This window comes from Scheffersomyces xylosifermentans, assembly GCF_036884685.1.
Source record: "Scheffersomyces xylosifermentans strain CBS 12540 chromosome Unknown RJT20scaffold_5, whole genome shotgun sequence".
NCBI lineage: Eukaryota > Fungi > Ascomycota > Pichiomycetes > Serinales > Debaryomycetaceae > Scheffersomyces > Scheffersomyces xylosifermentans.
The window spans coordinates 1,556,973-1,574,232 of NW_027042943.1; the positions used below are offsets into that span (position 1 = coordinate 1,556,973).

General features: G+C 40.9%; 7 protein-coding genes across 7 annotated transcripts; 3 read left to right on the top strand and 4 right to left on the bottom strand. All coding sequences in view use genetic code 12, as the record gives it.

Annotated features, from left to right (window-relative positions):
* Positions 1 to 33: 33 nt before the first annotated feature.
* Positions 34 to 982, top strand: RJT20DRAFT_129251 (uncharacterized protein). The gene has a single exon (XM_064917453.1). The coding sequence runs from the start codon at positions 96 to 98 to the stop codon at positions 507 to 509; it is 414 nt and encodes a 137-aa protein (XP_064773953.1). The 5' UTR covers positions 34 to 95; the 3' UTR covers positions 510 to 982.
* On the top strand, positions 983 to 2,391 carry RJT20DRAFT_129252 (S-adenosylmethionine-dependent methyltransferase). Its single transcript, XM_064917454.1, has one exon. It carries the CDS (start codon positions 1,082 to 1,084, stop codon positions 2,327 to 2,329), a length of 1,248 nt encoding a protein of 415 aa, XP_064773954.1. The 5' UTR covers positions 983 to 1,081; the 3' UTR covers positions 2,330 to 2,391.
* On the bottom strand, positions 2,392 to 4,018 carry RJT20DRAFT_129253 (kynurenine--oxoglutarate transaminase). Its single transcript, XM_064917455.1, has one exon. It carries the CDS (start codon positions 3,840 to 3,842, stop codon positions 2,433 to 2,435), a length of 1,410 nt encoding a protein of 469 aa, XP_064773955.1. The 5' UTR covers positions 3,843 to 4,018; the 3' UTR covers positions 2,392 to 2,432.
* Positions 4,019 to 4,875: 857 nt separating this feature from the next.
* On the bottom strand, positions 4,876 to 6,953 carry MET1 (uroporphyrinogen-III C-methyltransferase). Its single transcript, XM_064917456.1, has one exon. It carries the CDS (start codon positions 6,767 to 6,769, stop codon positions 5,018 to 5,020), a length of 1,752 nt encoding a protein of 583 aa, XP_064773956.1. The 5' UTR covers positions 6,770 to 6,953; the 3' UTR covers positions 4,876 to 5,017.
* Positions 6,954 to 8,155: 1,202 nt separating this feature from the next.
* RJT20DRAFT_135862 (uncharacterized protein) lies at positions 8,156 to 9,508 on the top strand (the record flags this gene model as incomplete). The annotated part of the gene is made up of 1 exon (XM_064918437.1): positions 8,156 to 9,508. The coding sequence occupies one exon, from the start codon at positions 8,156 to 8,158 to the stop codon at positions 9,506 to 9,508; it is 1,353 nt and encodes a 450-aa protein (XP_064773957.1).
* RJT20DRAFT_51379 (uncharacterized protein) lies at positions 9,500 to 10,414 on the bottom strand. Its single transcript, XM_064920445.1, has one exon. It carries the CDS (start codon positions 10,330 to 10,332, stop codon positions 9,793 to 9,795), a length of 540 nt encoding a protein of 179 aa, XP_064773958.1. The 5' UTR covers positions 10,333 to 10,414; the 3' UTR covers positions 9,500 to 9,792.
* Positions 10,415 to 13,945: 3,531 nt separating this feature from the next.
* SCT2 (bifunctional glycerol-3-phosphate/glycerone-phosphate O-acyltransferase) lies at positions 13,946 to 16,144 on the bottom strand (the record flags this gene model as incomplete). The annotated part of the gene is made up of 2 exons (XM_064918832.1): positions 13,946 to 16,039; positions 16,091 to 16,144. The coding sequence occupies 2 exons, from the start codon at positions 16,142 to 16,144 to the stop codon at positions 13,946 to 13,948; spliced, it is 2,148 nt and encodes a 715-aa protein (XP_064773959.1).
* Between the last annotated feature and the right edge of the window lie 1,116 nt (positions 16,145 to 17,260).

Consider the following 17,260-nt stretch of genomic DNA (forward strand, 5'->3'; position numbering starts at 1 on the left):
GTCTCCTTTTAGTTCGGATTTTCATAAGCTGATTGTTTTCAAGGCAGTTGAGTTATAGATAATAATTATATTAGTAGTAATACTTAGAACGTAGAATGTTGCGCCAGGTGATATCTTTTCAAACTCGTTCTCTTGCTTTGAGACCTCTCAGAGTAACGGCTTGTCGCTCTTACAGTTCCAAGTTCTCCACAGAGTTCACTCCAGGTCCTCCTCGTTTGCCTAAGGAGCAACAGGAGGAGTTCGAAAGATTGCAGAACATCGCCAAATCTCAAATGGCCATCGATGAGTACAACGACCTGATCAGAGCGGCCGAAGGCGAGAAAAGTGAGTCTATTATTCATGATATCCCTGCTATCAAGACTGACATAGGTACATTCCAAGTCTTGAAGACGATTCCAGAATTTGAGGGAGAGGTGAATCCAGTAACTGGAGAAATCGGAGGTCCAAAGCAGGATCCCTTGAGACATGGGGACGAGTGGTCATTTAATGGTAGAGTCACGGATTTCTAAGTGATAGCGCTGGTTACAGACCACTATTGCTGGATCCAAATGAGTAATAAAAATGGGACGAGAGAACCAAGACCTGAGAGAAGAGACTTCCAATGAAGTTTTCAATGAAGTATTAAATTTTGTAAGCTCTTTATGGCTAAACTTGTAAATACCATTTACAGGCTTGGAAACGAATGGTTCATTACTGTTGGAATGTGAATAGTTAATATGATATAGGATAATAATATGCCAAACGAGCAGATGCACAAAGCTGTAGCACTATTCCTAATCCAAGTCGATCTCCCACAAATAAATAATTATTATAGAAGAAGATATAAAAGAACAAAGTAAAATTAATAGAATTGAATTATATTTGAAGCAAACTGATCTACCCTGATATTCGTCAACATACATTGTCCAAAGCCCCCAATTATATCACCTGTAAAAACCCATAATCTACCAATAATCATCTCCATGATCTCTTTATCGTAATGCCCCAAAATCTCACCAAAAAAAGTGGTCCCAAAAATTTTTCACAACTAAACGATTTACGAAAATATCCTCTTTTGCAGCTTAATCGAAGGGCAGCAAGAATGGACTTTGACCCTTTGTCGTTGTTTACGCCAGAAATACGAGATGATGACAATGAGGAAAGCGGGTATTTGGAGCTGAATAGCGAGAAATCTTGCCCTACTCCCGTTGTGGAGACAATAAATGAGACTGCCGATGATGACGATGATGAGGAAACCCACTTGCATCCACTTCATATACTAGATTTGCCATTATTACAGCTACACCCTCCAGCAGAAGTGTTGCTAACGGTGTTGAAACTACTTGCCCCAAATGAAGTCTTCAATTTTGCCCCTCCGCTGTCGATTATAGAAGACACTGAAGAAGAGCTTGATTGCAAACAAGTCTTTCTGGATAAAGGATTGGAAGAGAGTGTAGTAGAAAGTGCATTGGAATGGTTGAAAAAGTTCTGCCCAAGATTGGATAATTGTTTGAAATTGGCCCTCATCCCCCAATTAAGCGAATCTCTCAAAAGAAACCACGAATCGGACTACAACGCTTATATCACTCGAATCATATCCAGCGACCTACAATGGATTGATAGCGAAGATACTCGGGATAAAATCCATAAAGAATCGTCTTTAAGGATTAGCGAAAACTGTGGCAGGACAGCTCAACCTGAGATAATACGTAAGATTGCCATTCCCAATCTCTCTAACTATCTTAAGAATGACTGTAAATATATACAACTCAAGGAACCTTCATTAACAAGCGATAACTTGGGTCTAAAGACTTGGGGTTCTTCCCTAATTTTGGCTAATAGATTAGTCAATAAGAATAACGGATACCTAGTGGATGACGTGCTCGAGCTCGGATCAGGAACCGGGTTGGTGGGAATTATCTGCTCCGTCTTGGGCTTCAACACTTTTGTTACAGATTTGGCAGAGATCATTCCCAATCTAAAAGTAAATGTTGATTTAAACAGCATTGATGCAAAGGTGCATGAACTCAACTGGTGTGATCCCAAAGCATTCACAGAGACATTTGGAAATGAAATATCATTCAAAACTATCGTGGTAAGTGACCCGGTATACTCTTCTAAACACCCATATTGGGTAGTAAATATGATCAACAAGTTTCTAAGTAAAGACAACGATTCCCGTGTCTTGATTCAGATCCCATTGAGGCCCAAGTTTGAAGAAGAGAGGGCCGTTCTCTGGGGTCTTATGGAGGAAAGCTCATTTAATGAGGTGGAACACGAGATCGAGAACGGTTTTGATGACTTCGGAAAGATGAAGTTCTGCTTCAAATTGTATAATAGAAAGAACTGATAGCATATAGATGAATACTTTCCCTACAAGGATATTGTACTTAGAAGTAATAATTGCATAAATAGTCTATAGAATAATGATATTATGATGACGAAACATGAATCTATATGTAATCTTTCAACTTTCTTAATCTTGCAACGGCATCTTCTAAGATGCTATCATCCTTACAGACAGCGAATCTCAAGCACTGTTCCAAGCCGTTACCCTTTCTATCAGCAGGAATCAAAAACTCTGTTGGTGGAATTCCTACAACACCAATTTCCTTAATTAACCAGTAGGCCAACTTGAAATCCAAAGTACCTCTGTCTGCAATGGCTGGTGGAAAGTCGTAATCTTTTGGAACTTTCAATTTCAGCAAGTTAACCAATAAGAAGTAACCTCCCTGAGCTACGGTGTATGGGAATCCTAAATCGTCGAAGACTTTGGTGAAGAGCTCGTACTTCTTGACATATACCTGTCTGGTCTTCTCAAAGTAGTCAAGCTTTGTGGCCTCGATAAAACCTTGAGCCACAGCCTGTTGCAATGGTGCTGGGGTAGAGAAGCAGATTCTAGTATGGGCAGCAGTTACGAACTTGATCAAATCAGCAGGTCCTTGAACAAAACCGACTCTCCAACCAGTGGCAGCGAAGGATTTACCAGCAGAACCAATTGTAAGAGTTCTTTCAGCTAATTCAGGCAATTTCTCTAAAGCGGCTGGTCTAGGAAACTTTTCAGTGAAGTACAAGTTTTCGTATACCTCGTCACTGACGAGAATCAAGTTGTGCTTAATGGCCAATTGACCAATTCTAATCAACTCCTCCTCAGTGTAAACCTTACCAATTGGGTTGTGTGGAGTGTTAATAACAATAAGCTTGGTTTTGTCGGTGATAGCGTTCTCTAAGCCCTCCCAGTCGACTTCCCAGTCATCACCAGTAACAGTTTCTGTGTCGAACTTCTTTGGGTACTTCAATTCCACATACTTAACCTTGGCTCCAGTCATCTCAATGTTAGGAATGTACTGATCGAAGAATGGCTGGAATACAATAGCTTCGTCGCCTGGAGTTAAGAATCCAAAAAACACCGAGAACATACCTTCATTAGCACCAGTGGTAACTTGAATTTCCGATGGGTCTACAGTACGGCCAAACGCCTTCGAGTAGTGCTTGGCTACTTCGGTAATCAAGTTGGGGTTTCCTCTGGCGTGGGCATACTGGTTGAACTGGGGCTTGGTAAGAGCTTCGTTCACGGCATTCACAGCAAAGTCTGGTGGGTTGTAGGAGAAGAATCCCTGTCCCAAGTTGACGATTGGCTTACCGGATTCAGCCTGGGCAGCAGCTGCTGTTTCGTTGATCAAGGACCAGATGTCCTTTTGGCCTGGCTTCTGGTAGAAGTAAGGGTTGTGCAATGAAGCAGGGTCTTTGGTGGCAGTAGTCATTTTAGACGAGTATGAAGAGAGAGCTCGGCGGGTAGCAAGTTTCGAGGGTAAAGCTGAGAGAATGAAGATAACACTGGATCTGGTAGCGATTCTGTTCATCTAAATCAACCTACGACGGTTTCCTGGCTCTTCGAGACTACAAGAACAACAGCACAATTCTCCAGAAAAGAACCCAACCTCGATACTGCAATCATATCTGGTTATGACAAATCTGATTCTGGTGGGTGAAAATTATTGTGGCTCTTATCGAAAGTAGGCCCGGATCGAGTGAAGTGCACGTGAGCTAACGGGCCGGGTATTTGGAGATATAAGATTTTTGAGTGGGGGAGTGAGGAAGGAGGGTGTGAGAAGGGTGTGAGGAAGGTGTGAGAAAGGAGAGAGAAGAGGGTTTGAATTGGGGTGGTGGTGGTGTTATGTCTGTGTGTGGGTGGGTCTGTGTAAGTGTATGAATAGTGTGCAATAAGTTAAGTGGGAAAGTGGAGGTAATTATAGGTGAGACTTTTATTGGATATATGTTGCAGTAGATGCCTGATCTGTGTGTATGCATGTATGTATGTATGTATGTATGTATGTATGTATGAATATAATATATGCATGTCTATAGGAAAGGGTGTTATATCATAGTAAAGAGACACGAAACAGTGAATACACCTTGCGATGCTAATATCTACTATACGTGAATATTCCGAAGAATTCCTAATGTGGGCAATTTGTACTTGTTTTTTTTTCATCTATATATGATCTGACAGCTCTATATAAACACGATACAGTATAGTGTTCAATTTATACGAACTAGATGCCAGAATTGATTCATATTAAACTCCAATAAAGTTCACAACATCCTTCAAGCGAATTAGTATTGAGAACAACTGTAGGTTTGAACTAATTGTTGTGATTAGTATGAACCATTTCGAGCTGCTAGTTTGAAATAAACATGATACAGTATAGCCGTACGGAGAATTGCTGCAATTTCGATTATGTAATCACGTATTTGTATAGCTTAACTATTACAGTGTATTTCTATGCTAGTGGTATATCTTTAATAAGGCAAATGTCTGGCTTCTTAGATGGTTCATTAGAATAAATTTCTCATTCATCTACCTTCTTAACAATTATTTGTATACTTTTATAACTCTCTATAACTGGTATATACATAGTAGAATTGAAACTAATAAATATGGAAAATGCATGTCTTTTAATAATTTATCATAGATATCATGAATAGTCGATCGTCTTTACTCCAAAGACTCTACCTCCTCTCTATTAAGGCAAGCTCATGTAGAAATGAGCTCTGGTGGGGGAGTTTGGCTAATGGAAGACTCGCCTATTAAGTCCTCCTTTTTATATGAAGTCACCAACTTAAGAAATGGTTCTAAGCTGGAACCGTTTGCAGACTCACATCCTTCTTCAACAACCCATGGCTCTGGCTTCTCGGAGTTCTGCTTGAAGATTACTTCACAGGCATAGCCTGTAACTAATAATCCTGGTGGTCTTGATCCACATGCTTCTACCGCCTTGGCTACATTTACCAAGGTGGTTCTTACTATTCTTTGGTCTGGGCATGATGCTCTCTCTATGATGGCTGCAGGTAAGTTAGAATCCCAGCCCTTTTCTTCGACCAATTTTGGAATCAACTCTACTACACGATGCAATGCCATGAGGAAGACAGTCGTTCTCGATTTGACAAATTCTGGCAAGTTAGGCACAGCACCACGACGTCCTGTCCCTGTACAGATCAAGACTTGGTCGGCAACATCTCTATGTGTAGCTGGAATATTAGTCAAGACTGGTGCGGCCAAGGCTGACGTGATACCAGGAAGTACTACAGGTGTAAAACCTCTTTCTGCAAAGAAATTGAACTCTTCTCCTCCTCTACCGAAGATATATGGATCACCCTGCTTCAATCTGACAACTCTTTCGCCTCTTAATAAAGCCTCAAGTCCCAATGACAACAACTCTTGTTGAGCTTTTTCAGCATTTCCTGGAAATTTTCTTGCGATAAACAACTTAGTCCTCTTCTGTGGAATCAAATCAAGAACTTGTTGTGGAACCAACTTGTCAGCAAGAACTAAGTCAGCTGAATGGATAGCATGTAATGCTCCTATCGTCAAAAGGGACACAGATCCCGGGCCTGATCCCACTAATGAAATGGAGCCTTTAGGAGCATGTTCTGAAATTTTCTGTCTTTTTGCGTTAGGTTCCTCGATTTCCAGGCTAGCCTTGTGGTCGTGGTAAGCTGCAGTTAAATCATCTAATGATACATCGCCCAAAGTGTTTAATGGGAAGTACTCGACTATCTGACTCAACCATCTAGTTCTCTGCAATTTCTTCTGTTCTTGCGTCATGTTGAACTCTTCAACCAATGCATTCAACTTGCTGGTTGTTACAGCATCATCATCGTGTTCTCCAATAGAGTCCAAGTGATCTCTATTTCTAATGTTTTGAAGTTCTAATTTGTCTTCTTCTTGAATTTTGGTTCTTAATTCGCCGATTTTGTTACAAATATCGCCAATGTTGGATGGTAATGCGTTTGTTAATTCTCTCTTGATTCTCGAAGCCAATTTGCAGCCTTTGCCAGATGTAGTTACCCCCATTTGGAAATCGCCCGAGGTATATGTCGATAATAATGTGAAAGTACAGAATTCAGGGGAGTCCGAAATATTTATCGGGATTCTTAATTTCTTGCATTCTTGGAAGATTTGAGCTTTGAGCTGAGCTTGTGAAATTGGCAATGTCACGAAGACTCTATCTATTATGTGATCCACCTCCGGTCTTCCTGCGGAGGTCAATACTGTTTTGATGCTGTCAATGGAGAGAGGCTTGTACAAGACTTTAAGCTTGTTTTCGGCAATATTCAGTTTGACAGAAGTGGTGAAATGTTTTTCATCGGCGTCTTCCTCGGCCAATAAAATAGGATTTGCACCAGCTTCTAGAATAGTATTGATTCTGACTGATGCTACGGTAGAAACACCTATTATAAGGTGATTTTCACCCGTACATTTCAAAGAAGCCAAAAGATTAGTCATTATCGCTGCTTCTTTCTCTTTTTCTACAATAAACCACGACTCTTTCTCCCAATTTTCACTGTTCCAGATCACTTCACCTCTTTATATGAACTCTTAATGATTGCAATTTTCAGAGAATCTTTTTACTGATTACCGAATATCACGTGAGATAATACACAAATGTTTCAAACCCCGCGCTGCTTCCTGTATGTGATAAACAGATTTAGCAGCAATTGAAATGCTGCCAAAAAATTGATTACCTTTGGTGATGCATATAGGCAAAGGAGATGGTATAGTGAGTATTAGTGAGGTTGACCAGTATGTATGGTGGAGTAGAGAGGTTGTTGTAAGGTGGGCACATGGGACTGGGGGGTCGGATAGAGCCGATTGGAGGAATCTTGGTTTAGTTAGAGAATAAGGAACTTTAAGCGGTGACATTATTACTACATCGAATTAGGAGATTGGTGTGGTAGTATGTGGAAGGTGCATCCACTATTGGCTTACTGAAGGGAGTTGTTGGACAATAGTTAGCAGTCAAGTAATTTTACATAAATTCTCCCAAAAATATAAAAAAAATCTTAATTTTGTAGCTTTAATCGATAAGCTGGAAAATCGAACATCTTAGAAATATACAATTATACAAGTAAATAGAAAGATGTCTTCGACTTTGGTAATATACCGTCTTGAAGCACTAATGAATATGAAATAAAAATGAAGAATCTCAGATTCTTTCATTATTAAGCCCATTTATTCTTTCTGTCATTCACTCTGACAAGACCTAAAAGATAACAACGCCATGCTTCCTGTATCTTTATTTGAAAAGGGTGTTTTGCAAAATATATTTTGCTAAGTTGATTATAATGTTTTTAAGACTGTAACTCATTTAACTCGAATAGCACATCATATGGAATCTCCCAATTACCTCCATAAACTCCACGAATGACAAACTGATCTTTCAGTAAGTGCCACCACCAGTGTCCTACATGCTTTCCTATCTCAAGCTCACTAAATGCTCAACCTCCAGCACAAAAAGAGATCTTAGTAGAACCAGCATGACAACAGCTGATTACCATTTGCGGACTACAGCAGCATTTCGCAGCAATTGACAAATGCGCTTTTGCAGTAACATGTCCCACGGCACACCACACCACCCAATCAACATCATTGCGTAACAATATCGCCCTAAAATCCTATTTAAGCATTTAAAATCATAAATACAACCTCAGCCATCTTCACATAAGACAACAAACTAATCGTCCTATTACTTTTGGGCGTCACCAAGCCTCTTAAATGCATACTTTGGAAGAGATGAGCCCGCCTGCATATACCGACTGAAAAATCGTGCTATATAGTGAAGGATTCAATGGAACCAGCAATGATCCACCCTATTCTTCTCTATAGACAGCAATGGCAGGTAAAAGACTATTGGGAATTGGAAAGGCTTCGAAGTCTAAGAAGCAAAAAAATGCAGTTATTCCTTCAGGGGACGAAAAATCGGCCCTGGAAACTCCAGAGGCAAGCAACGAACTCACAGTTGAATTGAACGAAGAGGCCGATGCATACGATGAGATAGCCCAGTTGAGAGCGTTATGGAAGACCTATGCTGATTCGGACAAGGACAATGAATTGGTGATCAATGGTATAATTCATGAATGTGATAGACTTTTAAGAAATGCTAAGCAGAAGGAAGATAGCGAAAAGGTGGATGAATTGCCGGATGACTTTCATTCAATCTATGCTCTTGCTTTAGCCGAGTTGGCCAAGTTCCATTCGGACGACAACAAGCAGGTATCAGAGTACTTTGATGCTGCACTCGAGAGAGTAGACTTGGGATTGGACCAGCATAAAGATTCTATTCAATTGCTATTCTCCAAGAGTAAAATCTTACTTAATAAGATCCCCTTACAATTCATTTCTCAATTGAACCTTACATCCAGCATCGAAAAGGACGACGAAGAAACAAAAAAGAACAACCGTTTCCCAGAATTGAGTACCCTCTTGGACGAAGCTTTAGAGAGTTATGAGAAAGCGGAAAAAAGTGCTGATGATTCTCAGAAATACGAGTTATTTAACAATGATCACTTAGAAATCTTGGAGACTTTAGATGACTTATTGGACATCGTGGATAACTTTGGCAAAGATCTCGCCGAGGGTGTGGATGACGATGAAGACGAAGATGAAGATAGCAATATAGACTTGCCTTCAAACCATCCGTTGTATTCCATTCGTGAGTCAGACAAATACAATCAGTGGTGGAGAGATCACATCATCAAGTTCTTGGAAAATGTGGACAAGCATTCCAAACTGGTAAATGTCAACCATGAATCCAAGGAAAATGATTCTAAATCTGACGATAAAGAAAACCCATTGTTGCCCTTACGTCGTGAGATTTGTAAGAGAATTGGACAATCATACTTGCAAGAAGCAGAAGTTCCCTCAACTGTCTTCACCACTTTAGCCTATGATGATGATTATGAAGGTTTTACAGAATGGCAAGGATTAACCCGCGAGGAATCCCAAAAGATTGCTCAAGACTTAATTGGAACTGCCTTGAAATACTTAAAATGGGCAGAGGATAAAGAAGAGCCTGAGACTTGGGTCAATGTTGCCGAAGCTATGATTTCCTTAGGTAACTTGTATGATGTGGATAGCGAAGAGCAAGAGAAATACTATAAAGAAGCAGAAAAGATTCTCGTCAAGGCTAACAATGTTACCAACGGAAAGTATGAAGACGTTTTGGAGAATTTACTCGAGAATTAAGTTAGGATGAAGCAGCTAGGGGAAGGAATATAGGATTGACAACATAATTCCAGTAACTTTCTTCGTTATCAATAGTCCTAGAAGTTATAATTTGAAATAGATGTGTGTACGGAATGAATAATGTATATTATTAATGGGAAGAACCAGAACTGAAGAAAACAAACCATCATATAAAGTCGGAGCTCTATAAACGTGAAACATTCTGAATACTCAAAGTATCCAGAGGGGCAATTCTAAGCGTGTCGTTAAGAAGTTGTGTGGAGTTAAAACATAGCTCTCTAGTACTATACCCTGCTGGTAATAGTACTTTCGCTTTGTAACTTGATGGCATTACGTTCGTGAGCATTGTCCTTACAGAATTGGAGTCCCAGACATCTATGGTCCTCCAATAAACGATGCTTGGCACAGAATTTACCTTGACAATGACTACAAGCACCAACCATTCTCAAAGGAGCCGAAGAACAGGCCTTGAAGGAGCACTTGGCCTTCTTTTTGGTCTTCTTTACCTCTGACACTGACGATGGGATGGAGTCGACAGCGAGGTTGGCGTTGCTTGACTTTGGTGTTAAGCTGAGAGGCGTGTCTGAGCCGTCACTCATCAAGATGACGGTGAGTGACTCCGAGGGTATCATGTTAAATGACAGGAGGGTTCTGTAGTGGGGAGCCAACTTCTCACCGTTGTGGATGAGCTTGAAGTCGGTGGGTAACTTGTAGGAGATGGGGCAGCCGACCTTTGCCGAGTTTCTGAGATCCTCAACCGTGGAGTTGTTGGGGATGGTAATGGAGTATGAGAGCTCGGTAGAGACTCTGATTGTGACCTTCATGGTGGCGGTGGGATTTGTAGCGTTTTGTGAAGATGCAGTGGAAACGGCGATTTGCAGCGAAATCTGTGGATATATCCTATTGTATTAATAGTGATGGTGAAGTGAGACTTGTGTGGTGGTGGTGAGTTGATTCTGTGGATGCTGTGTCTTCTTGAGGATCAACTCAGATAAGATAAGAGACGAAGCAAACGTAGTGTGCGACTGTTGGGGGAATGACCGAGCTGTGAGAGAGACGAGTCGGGCGATGGGGTGAGGAGGAAGTGTGTGAGTGTGTGAGTGTGTGTGTGTGCGTGTAGAACTGTAGAACTGGAGGTGGTACAGATAGGAAGCTGGGAATGTTGAGATAACAATAAGATATGTGGGAAAGAAAAGAATACGTTATAACAAAGAAGTAAGAAAAGAAGTATAATAAATATAGAAACCAGAAATTAGAAATTAGGAACTGGAAAGAGGTTTCGGAATTTCTTAATCTCAAACGACAATGACGGCTAAACAGAAGTAGGCGGATGTGCTTATATAGTTGTGAGTGTGATGTGTGATGTGTGTAGTGTGTAGTGTGCAGTGTGAAGTACATATATAGAGTCATAGGCTATATAGTGTCATGGGCTGTAGTAAATGTAGTACGTAATATGGGATATGTATGTGTAATATACAGTGAGGTCTATGCATTATATTCCAGTATAGTGATGGTGTTGGTGTTAGTCGTTGTCTTATAGACTATACCTATATCGACGGACGAGAACAAAGACTAAGTAAGACCCACCACTACCACCACCTTCACCACCTTCACCACCTACACCACCACCACGCCTACTCACATACATAGCACCGTGGTTATGAATCATCATTCACCGGGTGCGAAACTTACATCTGTTACAACAACGAACAAAGGCCATGCAATAATGTATATTAATCTCTCACTGTGTGATGATTATTATTAGTTATTTTTATTGCAGAATATTTCTATCATTGACCATAATTATGATTATGAGTGTCATTATATTTATTATTATTACCTTTCGTCACAGTATCACACTGTAACTGCAACCCGGCACCACACGAAACAACCCCAGAATCCCATATTATCCTGTCGTCTTACTCACCTACAGTTACTCCTCCCCACTAAGGCTGCGGAGGAACCGATGAAATGAGACGAGCGCAGTAATCGGTGGCAAAAATCAGAAATTTGGGTGACACCGTCAGATGCAGGAGACGACGTGAATGCCTAATGATCCACAGGGACAACATGGACAATGCTGAGGTAAATACTGAGTGAGGTGAGCGATTATGGGCTTTTTTCGTGGGCACTTGGCTTCTGGGCTTGGAAACAACGGCATGTGTAGGACCAAACAATAGAAACATTGAGGTTCGCAGAGCCGTCTTCACCGGGCGCTGTGTTTGTGTTTGGATGTCATAGTATGCTGGTTGGTGAGTCAAGGTGGCGTGGTGACTTGCCATGGGTGAAATACTGTTGTTGAGCGTAGTCTGATCCCGAACTGTAATGTGTAACGTTGGTCCGGTGTCCCGCTCGGTATTTTACACCTTTGCCACAAGTCATTCATCGTGACGGCAACTCGCTTATTCTCACACGAAAGACCCAGATTTGCTTGGAGTTTGCTGCTTTCCAAAATGGATAACATACAGACAACGACACAACCAGGACAACGTTTCCTCACTAATACAGGTCCAAACTGTCGTCGTTTTCCTTTGGTGTGTGATACTGTGCTTACCATCCGCTTCGCCCCGTCTAGTCCCCTCCAACACGTCTCCTTCTATCTCTCACCTACTGACGCCCTGTCTGCCCACATTCCATGGGGTACTAAACTTACCATCTCGCCTGGAATTTAGCCGCAAATACAATTCGTCCACTTGCTTGTAAAAAGAAATATCCTGTTCCGTAGGCTACCACATTTCAAGGAATCTTTATGTATGTGAAGGATAAATCAAATGAGGAGTCACTGGTTGGGCTCTTAGCCATTTAGCAAGTAGATTTACCCTTGGATATTCAGACAAAGGCAAAATATTGACAATACCGTATATGTACTAATCTCCTTACGACTTGCTAGCTACCCCCAATGTTCTCAGCTGCTATCTCAGTGGGGTTATCTATGTTCTCAGCTGTTGCCCCATAGACCTCCGAGAGAATCGCCTCTCTCCTTTCTACCGTTCAAGCCCTGTCATTATTTACACCCTGCCGCAGGCCATTTCTCCACCGTCAATTTTGGTTCACTCGCGTCGCCCCAAATATGATGCAGAAATTGCCTCTTTGGGAAATGGCTGCGTCAAGGTGCTTACAATCGATCTTGTGTAGCGTTTGCGTCTGAGAAGAACAATAAACATCTTGTATTTTGGTCATTCTATTTCATTAAAAATGTCTATCTACTATGGTGTACAGTGGATTTTAAAAACTAGTATCCATTTGAAACCATCAACTAGATCAAGTGTCGTAAACTTTTGAATTGTTAATATCCTCCGGGAGTTGCAGTCATCCCGACTGCTCCTTCAACGAGCGTGTTTTGTTTGTTTACCAAGGTTATTGTTTCTTAAACAATTACCGTCCAAGTGGAATAACCAAAGTCCTTCCAAGTATAGTACTTTTATGCTATTTTGAGTCAATTTTAATAATCTTGCTATGTGTAATTTTTTTGAGAGCAACGTGAACCGTATCATCCTCTACGCAACTTATTGCGACTTCTCTATCATTTCAGGGTCTCATTCTCCTTGGATGGAATAGTCCATTGTCTGGATCTACGTCCACGAAGGGCAACAATCTCGTTTTGGCTGTTAAACGATATTTGATATCCTCTGTTTCTATTGTAGACTGGTGCAATGGGAGTGTAAGTAGGAACCTCAGCTTGAGTGTTTGAAACTTCTGGCTTTGGCTCGTTAACTCTGGAGACAGCCCTAAGCAGTAAGTTGGCAGGAACCGGCGTGGTACTACCTAAAGTAACAAAAACCAATAAAAGTAACGAAGATTTCATATTCACAACTGGTACCTCGACTCCACACTATCAAGATACTACTTCATCCCGTCCCCTAGATCCAAATCATGGAAAATCTTCTTTATTTATATAACCTGAATTGATCTAGACATTTTCGATGGTATAAAAGTCCTGTGAATAATTGCAGAGGGCGGTTTCCTTTTCTAGAAAGGTCCCAAAATGGGTGTGCTATAAATAATCCATGCTTCTTGTCAGTGTTGCAGTGACGCCCCTTGTAGTTTTCGCGTCCCACCCCTCACTAACATCACATATGTGAATTGCAGCAATTAGATCCTTTATGCTTCAATTATAGGTACACGACTGGGATAACAGAAATTGACATTCAAAGTCAGTTTTGTTTATTTTGCGTTGCTTATAAGCAATTCATGGCCTTGCCTAAAATATGGCAGTATTTGACAGAAGGGCTTGGAAAAGTGTCCCAATCTTTCCCTATGTACTTAGAATTCTTCTGGAATAGCTAATTCTGCAATGGAACTGCTTATATATTGTTGTCGAAAAATTTCAAGAATTAAATATTATTAAATATTAGTATATATTAGCTATTCCACAAATATCGTGTAGAATGAGAGATATTTGTATAAACATATGTTGCGAGAAGATCGTGGCTGTGATCAGTCAAGCTGAGACTCGTATCTGCTTTTCATTGCATTTCTTAGTCTCAAACTTATGTCCGTCGGATCATGCTTCGAAGTCTGAATTTCCAAATAATCAGAGCTATCAGCATCATTCTCAATTGCGGTTGATGTGCTTGAATCAAGAATATTCGAGAAAATAGGTATGTCCGAAAGATTGTTAAGATTATATGATTCCACTGAGGACATTGAAGTTGTACGTGGGATCGACTTCTCATCCAAATCTGACTCGTTTAGTGCTATGTCGTATGCATCAGGATCTTGGCTATTATATTCCTTATAAAACCGATCGTAGTCCTCAAACATATCTGGACCATACTTACTGCAGAAATCACCCACCCTCTTGCTCAACTCATTTCTGGTCTTCTTCAACTCATCAATCTGGATGGAGTCGTTATAACGGCTTAGTAATGATATGAATAGAGGCTTCAAGGATTTGTAGTAGTCGACTCCAATCTCACCTACTCTCAAGGAAGCATATGTCGTCAAAAGAGCCCACCCATAGCAAAACAAGAAGATGAGCGTAATTGGCGCACCTTTTGGAGCAAGATGAGCTTTCACAATTATAAATGTTCCTATAACTGAGTAAAAAATGTACAACGCTGGCGCAAGAACTAAGGCCACAAGAATTTTCCATGTGCTTAGGACGTCTTTTGCTTTGATTTTTACGACAGATCCTGCAAGTGCTTCTTTGGCCTTTTTCTTTGATATCCTTTTTGCAGTAATGAAAACAGGGCTGAACATAAAAATACCAGGCATGCTCAACCCCATGAAAAGGGAGAACTTGAAGAATCTCTCGATAAACATCGCCAATGTTTTTAATCTATTCGTTTGGGTCAAAGATTCAACCTGGTGATCGTGGAGATTCATCATTATCAATTTTTGATTATACTCGAGGACTTTTTCCCTTAATTCCACTACATCAGGATCATTTTTATGTTTTTCATAACCTTTAAGAAGACGGCGGTTCATTTCTACTACCATTGGTAACGGTATGGTGTCACGGTTAGCGGACGTGTATAATCTCCTTGCTGCTTGTAAAACCATTAACGTATCGTAGTCATTACATGTTACGGTCACTTCCTTCAACCCCAAGGAGATCAAGTCCAAAAGTTTTGCAACTGCGTCTCTTGATTTCTTCATATAACTCTCTGCCATTGTTTTCTCCACCATTATGGGTTTTCCAAATTCAACTACCACTCTGGAACGGAACTTATGTGGGTGGAAGTAGTTCAAGCCAACTGGTACTATAGCCACTGGTGTGATTTCCGAATCGGGATTCTCAGATATTTCAGAAGCAATTGCACCCAATGCCATGATAGCAACTCCTGGCTTTAAAGGTAACAAGTCAGGACGATCGTGTGAACCTCCTTCAGGAAAAATACCAAGGACCTTACCAGAGTTTAAGTGGTTAAAGACATGATGGAAAACAACATTATTATCTATATGTGGAGCAGTTTTAAATCTTGTTCCCTCTTGAAGGAGCCTATCCATTTTGGACTGAAGGTTTTTATTCATTGTTTCGAATGGTGACTTTAATGTCATGTGGGTGTCGTCCTCAACACTCTTGATTGGACAATTTCCCAAGGATTCTGGCAATCCTACCAACCCTTTGGGCATGCACTCCTTGGTGAAACGGGTTCCTTCTCCAATGATATGAAGCTGATCTCCTTCATTTTGCAATCTGATCGTTCCAGTAGCTGTTTTCAATAAGTCCTGGGCTCTTTCCACAGGAATTGCTCCACATAAAGCTGCTGCAGTTCCGATGAACTTCCGCTGATATGACTTATTTGCTGCCAAATAGGCGATTCTTCTGCCGGAGTGTTCCCGGACTTTGGTCATGACGATCAAGGGATCGACGAATTGGTTGTGATGAGGAGCAATCACAAATATTACTGGGCCCTGTCTAGGGATGTGAAACGTTCCTCTAGACCTGATATCTCTGAAAAATGTATGGATGACAAGGTTGAAAAACCAGAGAACAGCATCATATGATAAAATCTGTAGGAAATCTAATAGAAATTGGCCAATTGATGCCTTTTGGGATCTCTTGGTTGATCTTTTGGCATCTTTCTGTTGTTCAGTCAGCCGTTCTTGTGGCGATGTCTCTATTTTGTGGGGAACCTGCTCGGAGATTTGTTTCTCCGTAGAAGGAGCTGGATCGTCCTTGACGGGCATGTTGACACAGCAGGGCACCGAGATGGAGGAGAGTAGATGTTGGTTGGTGTTTTGCGGAGAAATACTGAACTGTAAGGTTTGTTTGATATATAGATATCAAGAATATAGTATATAAAAAAAATTCAATAATGTATCACTATAGATGATCTATAGATAATCCATATATACAAGGGATATCAGCTACCGTTGCTAAATTGGAATTCGTACAGAATTATATAGTATTTCTGTCAAGATAATAATAAATGACATCCAAATTATTAAATAAATCAGACTATTCCTAATTCATGTGCCGCCTCCCTCTCAGTGCCTGCCTGCCCACTGAAAAATCGGTAATTGTTTTCGTTGGAATCGGCACCAGCGTCGTGAATCATTGGCAGGGTCTCCACGAGACGTCACAGCGTGGCAAGGAGAGAATTGTAGAGTGCATGCTTCTGCGGCAGTAATTGGCTGGCAGAGGACATGGATTTTGGGGAGGGAAATGCATGGAATTAGCGAGAAAAAAACCTTAAGCTCGTGGTGGAAATGGTGGGGAGAGGCCAGGGAGAACGATAAAGTACCCAAGGAGGGGAAGATCTCGTAAAGTTAAGCCAAAAGTTGGGGATGACGTGGTGAAGGAATGGATGGATTCGAAAGGGAAGACGATGTTGGCTGATTATTTTGGTGGATGAAGTGAAATGGAGAATGACCTATTTGAGACGGGATTTTGGATAGTTATATGTTGGGTGGTGTGGAAGATCGTGGCTGATATGAGATTTTATGGGTGGTCCTAAGGGCCATTTTGCGGTGTGAATGATTTTACAGTGTAGAAATTTCAATGTAGTGAGAAGGAATTTGGCTATTGTGAGGAGACAAGGAGGCAATGAGGCAAAAGGAGGAGTTTTTGAGGAGTTCTTGTTCTAATAGCCATCGAAGAGCTTGCTAAGAGCTTTTGTAGAGTTGTAGATTACCCTTGTTGCCAGGGTTAGTAGTCGTTGTTTGTTGTAACTCTCGTTATTTATTGTGCCGATGCTCGTAGCAGCTGTAGAAAATGCTCTCTGAAGAAACTACTGCGGAGTAGACGCTAGTTCAATGTGCTGTGGATGGTAGTCATTGTTAGGTATATCGCTATAGTTATAA